The sequence below is a fragment of the Delphinus delphis genome, chromosome 1 (genome assembly GCF_949987515.2).
Source record: "Delphinus delphis chromosome 1, mDelDel1.2, whole genome shotgun sequence".
Lineage (NCBI taxonomy): Eukaryota > Metazoa > Chordata > Mammalia > Artiodactyla > Delphinidae > Delphinus > Delphinus delphis.
In genome coordinates, this window is record NC_082683.1 from 6,824,641 (window position 1) to 6,831,537 (window position 6,897).

The window sequence follows — 6,897 nt, forward strand, 5'->3', positions numbered from 1 at the left end:
AACCAAATATTTTCTACGTGGATTATTCCCACTTACATGGCCAATAATAATGTAGTAAAACGCCAGTTTCCTCTGCATTTATCACATTAGTATCCTGCCTTACTATTTTTTTCCCTCTAATTTAATGAGAAAATGGTACCTCACTGTTGTATTGTTTTGAGTATTCATGCTTTTACTATTTCGTCAGAATGTCCTTTGTCCGTTTCTCAAGGTATTTGTCAGTTTTTTTTAAAAAAAATCAACTCATAAGAACAGAGAGAGCAAGCCTTTGTGTTGTCATATTTTAAAATATTTTCTGGGGGACTTCCCTGGTGGTCCAGTGGTTAAGAATCCGCCTTCCAATGCAGGGGATGCGGGTTTGATCCCTGGTCAGGGAACTAAGATCCCACATGCCGCGGGGCAACTAAGCCCATGTGCCGCAACTACTGAGCCCACGAGCCACAACGACTGAGCCCGCGCGCCACTAGAAAACCTGCGTACCACAGCTAAGACCCGACACAGCCAAAAATAGATAAATATTAAAAACTAAATAAATAAAAATAAAATATTTCCCAAGACTGGAAGGTTTGAAGAAGAGGACTGATTTGCAGTCATTTGAAATGGTTAGCGAGTGGGTGCCTGGGCTGCCAGAGGCTGAAGATGAGATTTCCCATGCCAAGAGGTCCTTCAGCAGCAACAAACTCATCCCCCAAAGAAAGACACTGAAGGGTCCTTAGCAATACAGTCTGGGAGGACCTAGGTCAATACATGAACCTGTTGGACAGGTCTTACCAAGTCTCACACCAGCAACATGAGTGCTGACTTCTGACAGGGAATAAACTGTCAAAGTCCCTTTCTAGCTTGGATACAAGTAATTTTCTTTCTTTCTTCTTTTTTTTTCTTTTAAGAAGCAGGTGGATCACATTCAACAGACAAGACGAACAATTCGCTTCCCTTTTATGGCCAGAGAAGGACACATGGGCTTTCTTAGGAGGCCTTCCCTAAGCATCACAGAAAACATCCCTAGAAGTGAAAAGAAAGGTTTCTTAGGAAATGTCTTTTCTGTAGGAGCTGCAGCAGGTTCTCTTTATCACTTGAAAAATATGTTGTATTCAGTATTTTTCAAAAGAGGGGGAAAAAGACAAGACAATCTTGCAAAGAAAGTCTTGGGCTCCTTTTCAAGTACACATGAGCTCCACGCTGCCCACAGCCAACCAGCCTGCCAAGGACGGGGTCTCCGAAATGGTTGGTGGGATCAGGTTGTATGCGGGAGGGGGGGAGGCAGCCCCGCTCTCTGTGGGTCTCTGCAGCACCTGAGGCACATCTGAATGGCTTGCTACAAACATTTTGACTTGAACAGCCGAGAAGCAGGCCGTTTAGTTTCCCAGGGACCAGCTGGCCTCCATCCAACAGCTCTGAGACCTGGAGGTCAAGTGACTATTGCAGGCTTGTGACCTCACTGGGTGACACCCAGGTGACCTGTCTCTACCAAAGTGCTGACTATCTTCAGTCCCTTGGAAAGAACTCAAGTATTTAACAGAGAGGACCTATAATTAGGGCAGCATTTGGCACTCTTATCTGGAGGAAGGAGAAGAGGAAAGAAGCTCTCTAAAATTCCTGCCTTGGGTTCACCAGAGGACACCACCAGATGTTTGAATCTTGAAATTACACCAGGAAGGGGCCAACCTTCTTCCATAGATGAGGGTTACTTGGATGAGACCCTTCAATGCCAGGGCAGGACAAGGCCTCGGTTTTCTCTACTCTCAGAGACTCCAGGCCGCTGGCTGCCCTCTTCCAGACCAGCCTCTGCCTCTGACCTCAATTTCAGAGTTGCTGAACTCTGGAAAGAAAGTAAGATCATCTAGAACAGAGATAACAAGAGATTGGGGCCTGCGGTTTAGAGATGAGCAAAGATAAACAAGACTGTCCTTCCTAAATTTTACAGCGGAAGCACTGCATCTGGCAGAGGGCTGGGTGGACGGCAGCCTGAATGCACCACACCGAACTCATCTCCCAGCCTGACCAGCTGCTTCCCCCGATCCCCATGGTCAGCAGAGATGGCAGGAACGCACTGAAGCAGGAGGCCAAGGGCCCAGAGTGGCCTCGCCAGCTCTCCAGGTGCTTCCAAGTTACCAGGGCCACGCTCTGAGGGCGAGCTCTGGCCCCTCGCACCTTCCAGGGGCCGCGCTGAGGCGCCCACCTCACTGGGAGGCTATGGCGGGGGCCGCTTCAAAGGGGCGCCCCCTGCGGCGATGTTCAGGACAAGTTCATCTCCCAGGCAAGCCTAGCATCATTCTGCTGGCCCAGGGCTGTCCCGGGACAGGAGCAGACACTGCCCGCTGGGCGCCTGGCCAGGGGTCCAATCAAGACGCAGGGCCCAGAGGGTGGCCAGGGCCACAGGGTCAGCAAACAGGATCCAGGCAGGGGTCACTGGACCCGAGGGAAAGCAGCGTCGCCGCCACCCACCTGACGACGTGGAAAGCCCAAAGCAGGCGGCCGTCTCCGGGGCCGCGCGAGGTGCGGACGATGCTAAGATACAGGTAGAGGGCGATGGCCACCGTCCAGAAGAAGGAGCTGGTGTTGGCGAAGGTGGAGAGCGCGCCCTGCAGCACGCAGTCCCACGAGGGGCCCTCGAAGTCCTGCAGCACCCCGTAGAAGTAGGAGGCGGCCGACAGCAGGTCGGCCAGCGACAGGAAGAGCAGCAGGCGCCGCGCCCGGCTGCGCAGGTCGGGCCACAGGGCGTGCGTGGCCACCAGCAGGCCCGAGCCTAGCGCGGAGAGCGCGCACGATAGCAGCACCACGGCGCGCTCCGACGGCACCAGCTCTGTGGGAGGCGCGGGAGGCGGCATGGTCAGGAGCGGAGCGGGCCGGGGCCGGGTCGCCGCCGCCGCCGCCGCCGTCTGGGCACAAACCAACGAGCCGCTCACATCCCGGTCCCCGCCCCGCCCGCGTCTCGGCCCCTCCCGGGCCCTCCAGGTCCGCCGCCCAACCGCCCAGCGGCCACGCCACGCCCCTATTCCTAGGCCACGCCCACGCCTCCCGCCACGCCCCCGCGCCCTCCACGCTCCACCCCGCGGCGCCCACGTCCGGACCCCGGCCGCGCCCCGCCCCCGCGCCCCACCCTCGCCCTCACACCACGCCCCTGCGTCCTCCACGCTCCACCCCGTGGCCCTCACGTCCCGACTTCGGACCCGCGGCTGGCCCCGGAGCCTTTCCCGCGAGCCCCACCCACGCCCCGTTGCCGCGTCCCTGTGCCCGCGTCCCTAGGCGCTCCCCGCAACCTCCGGCCCCATCCCCAAGTCCCCGCCCTTGACCTCCCACCACACCCCTGGCGCCCACGCTCCACCCTGCAGTCCCCACGTCTAGTCTGCAGCGCCGCATTCCTCCCCCCCACCCCCCACCCCCCGCGCATCCTCCAGAGGCCCCTGCTCTTGCCAGCCGACTAGGACGTTCAGTCCTGGGGAGGGATGCACTGACAGTTTGGGCTAATATTACCTTCTTTCTTTACGGCCAGCATGTGTGCGGGGGGTGGGGGGGGGTATCTTGTGGGGGTGGAGGCAGCCTTTCCACTGGTAGCAACAGCAGCTGTCAAAGTGATCCTCGTTCCTTAAGCAGCCACACCGGAGGTGTTCGCTGGTTAGGGTGGCGGTGGTTACTTCCTGAACGGGGTGTTTCCAACTTTTCTTACAATGAGCACGCTATTTTTTAAAATAAAGCTTATTGTGTGAAATTGTTTTAAAGAAATTGAAACATTAATTCCCAATTTTACTGGGTTTTCTTTTTTGAAAATTTCATTTTTAAAAATTTGGATTACCATTCACGTGCCGTAAAATTGGCCCTTTTAAATGTACAATCAGTTATTTATAGCATATACACAAGTTTGTGCAACCATCCTCATTATCTAATTTCATAACATTTTTATTGCCTCAAAAAGAAACACAGTCGTGTCAAAAAAGAGGTAACAGGTCCCAAGTGGTGTCGCTTGTGCTACGCGTCACCAAACCAAGACTTTAACCTAACTGCTGTTTCAAGCTCTCCTACGAATGTAATCTTAACCAGTCAGTCTGGAATTTCCCGGTCAGCACTAGTGAAGTAATCCTTCTGGTAGATCCCTGTCATCCCCCAAAGGAAGGCGACCTTGCCTGAAATACTCAGCTCTTTGCTAGACTCATTTCCTTGTCCCATCTCTTCCTGCCTGTAAAAGTCTTCCCTTTTGTACGGCGCTTCAGAGCTCCTTTCTATTTGCTAGATGGGACGCTGAGTGATTCATGATCGGTGAATAAAGCCAATAAGATCTTTACAATTTACTCAGTTGATTTTGTTTTTTAACAGTAGTCACTCCCCCCCCCCCCGCCCCCCGAAACTACTAATCCACCTTCTGTGTCTATGGATTTGCCTCTTCTGGGCATTTCACAGAGATGGAATCCAATAGGTGGTCTTCTGTGACTGGCTTCTTTCACTTAGCTTGTTTTCAAGGTTCATCCACGTTGTGGCATACATAACTGCTTCATTCGTGTCTACGGTTGAATAATGTTCCATTGTATGGGTATCCCACATTTGTTTTTCCATTTATCAATTGATAGCCATATTTTGGCTATTATAAATAATGCTGCTATGAGCATTCATATACAAGTTTTTGTGTGGACATGTATTTTCAGTTCTCTTGGGTATATACCTAGGAGTGGAATTGCTGGGTCATATGGTTACTCCATTTTTAACTTTTTGAGAAACTGCCAGACTTTTTTCCGAAGTGGCTGCACCTTTTTGTATTCCTACAGCAATGTATGAAGGCTCTAATTTCTCCACATTCTCCTAACACTATTTATCATCTGCTTTTTGATTCTAGCCATCCTAGTGGTGTGGTGTTTCATTGCGGTTTTGATTTACATTTCTCTAATTAATAGTGATGTGGAGCATCTTTTCCTGTGCTTACTGTCCACCTGCATATCCTCTCTGGAGAAATGCCTGTTCAAATCCCCTGCCTATTTTTAAAATAAGTTGTATTTTTGTTATTGAGCGATAAGAGTTCTTTGTATATTATGGATACTAGACTTATCAGATATGTGACTTACAAAAATTGTCTCCCCTTCTGTGGGTTGTCTTTTCTTTTTTTTTTTTCTGTGGTACATGGGGCTCTCACTGTTGTGGCCTCTCCCGTTGCGGAGCACAGGCTCTGGACGCGCAGGCCCAGCGGTCATGGCTCACGGGCCCAGCTGCTCCGCGGCATGTGGGATCCTCCCGGACCGGGGCACGAACCCGCGTCCCCTGCATTGGCAGGCGGACTCCCAACCACTGCGCCACCAGGGAAGCCCTGTCTTTTCATTTTGATAGTATACTAGGAAGCACAAAATTTTTATTTTGACGATGTCCAAGTTACCTATTTTCCCCTCTGGTGGTTGTGCTTTTGGTGTATTATCTTTGCTGTCATATCTAAGGAGCCAGTGCCTAATCCAAGCTCATGAACATTTACACCTATGTTTTCTCTCTTCCCAGGATGGCACAACTTTGGTCACTGTAGCTTTCTGTAGTAAGTTTCGAAGTGGGGACGTGTGAGTCGTCCCACGTTCTTGTTCTTTTTCAGTATTACTTTAGCTGTTTGGTGCTCCTTGCAATTCAGTATCAATTTGAGAATCAGCTTTTCCATTTCTGAAAAAAAAAATCCAGCTGGGATTTTGGTAGGGATTGCATTGAATCTGTATATAAACTTGGGGGAATAATGCTATCTTAATAATATTAAATGTTCTTATCTATGTCCGGGGGATGTCTTTCCATTTATTTAGGTCATCTTTAATTTCACTCAATGATGTTTTGTAGTTTTCAGTTTGCATTAGATTTGATTTTGCATGTGATTCATAAAAGGCAAAGTTTATCATTTGCATAGATTATCTTTTTGCACCTAACTTTTAAAAACATTGTGTTATGAACTAAGCATACTGACAAGTACCTAAAACACAAATGTACAATCTGATAAATAATTATAAAGCAAATACCCACCCAGAGCAAGAAATACATTACCAGCCCACCAGAAGCCTCCCCCCAAGCCTCTTTCTTCCCCCTTAGTCATTTTTTTTTTGCTTTTCAAAAACCATTCATGTATGCATCCCTAAACAAAATAGTATAGCTTGACTGTCATTGAACTTTTTTTTTTTGGTCACGCCATGTGGCTTGTGGGATCTTAGTTCCCCATCCAGGGATTGAACATGGGCCCTCAGCAGCAAAAGCGTGGACTGCCAGGGAACTCCCTGAGCTTTATATAAGTGGAATAACACCCTATGTTCCCTTTTGTGTCTTCTATTTTTTTTACATGTATTTTTAAAAATTTTAATTGAAATAGTGTTGATATACAATGTTGTGTCAGTTTCAGGTGTACAGCAAAGTGATATATATATATATATATATATATATTCTTTTTCTTACATTCCCTTCCATTATAGGTTATTACAAGATATTGAATATAGTTCCTGTGCTATATAGTAGGTCCTTGTTGGTTATCTATTTTATATGTAGTATTGCGTATATTGTAATTCAAAACTCCTAATTTATCCCTCCCCTCACTTTCCCTTTGGTAACCATAAGTTTGTTTTCTATGTCTGTGAGTCTATTTCTGTTCTGTAAATAAGTCCATTTGTGTCATTGTGTCTCTTCTTTTTTTGCTCAACTTGTTTTTGTGAGATTCATCCATGTTCTCACACGAAGCTGCAATTCTTTCATTTTCATTGCCATCTAGTATTCCATCATATAAATAAAATATTTATTCATTCTACTGTTTTTGGACATGTTGGGTTGTTGGACAAGCAATGCTGGAATGAGCATATATTCTCTTTTAATCAGGAAAAAAGTTACTAGGGACAATTCTCAGCAGCTGGAGCAAGCGTATTCATGGACGTTGCTCTGCAGAGGTCGAAGAGCAGCTGCTTT

General features: G+C 48.4%; 1 protein-coding gene across 1 annotated transcript in view; it reads right to left on the reverse strand.

The window, feature by feature from the left end:
* Positions 1–2,926, reverse strand: part of LOC132436927 (solute carrier family 2, facilitated glucose transporter member 5) — a 58,634-nt gene extending 55,708 nt beyond the window's left edge. Inside the window, exon 1 of the mRNA XM_060030004.1 lies at positions 2,446–2,926. Within this exon, the coding sequence (XP_059885987.1) occupies positions 2,446–2,828 (383 nt within the window). The 5' untranslated portion in view covers positions 2,829–2,926. The remainder of the gene's footprint in view (positions 1–2,445) is intronic.
* Positions 2,927–6,897: the final 3,971 nt, after the last annotated feature.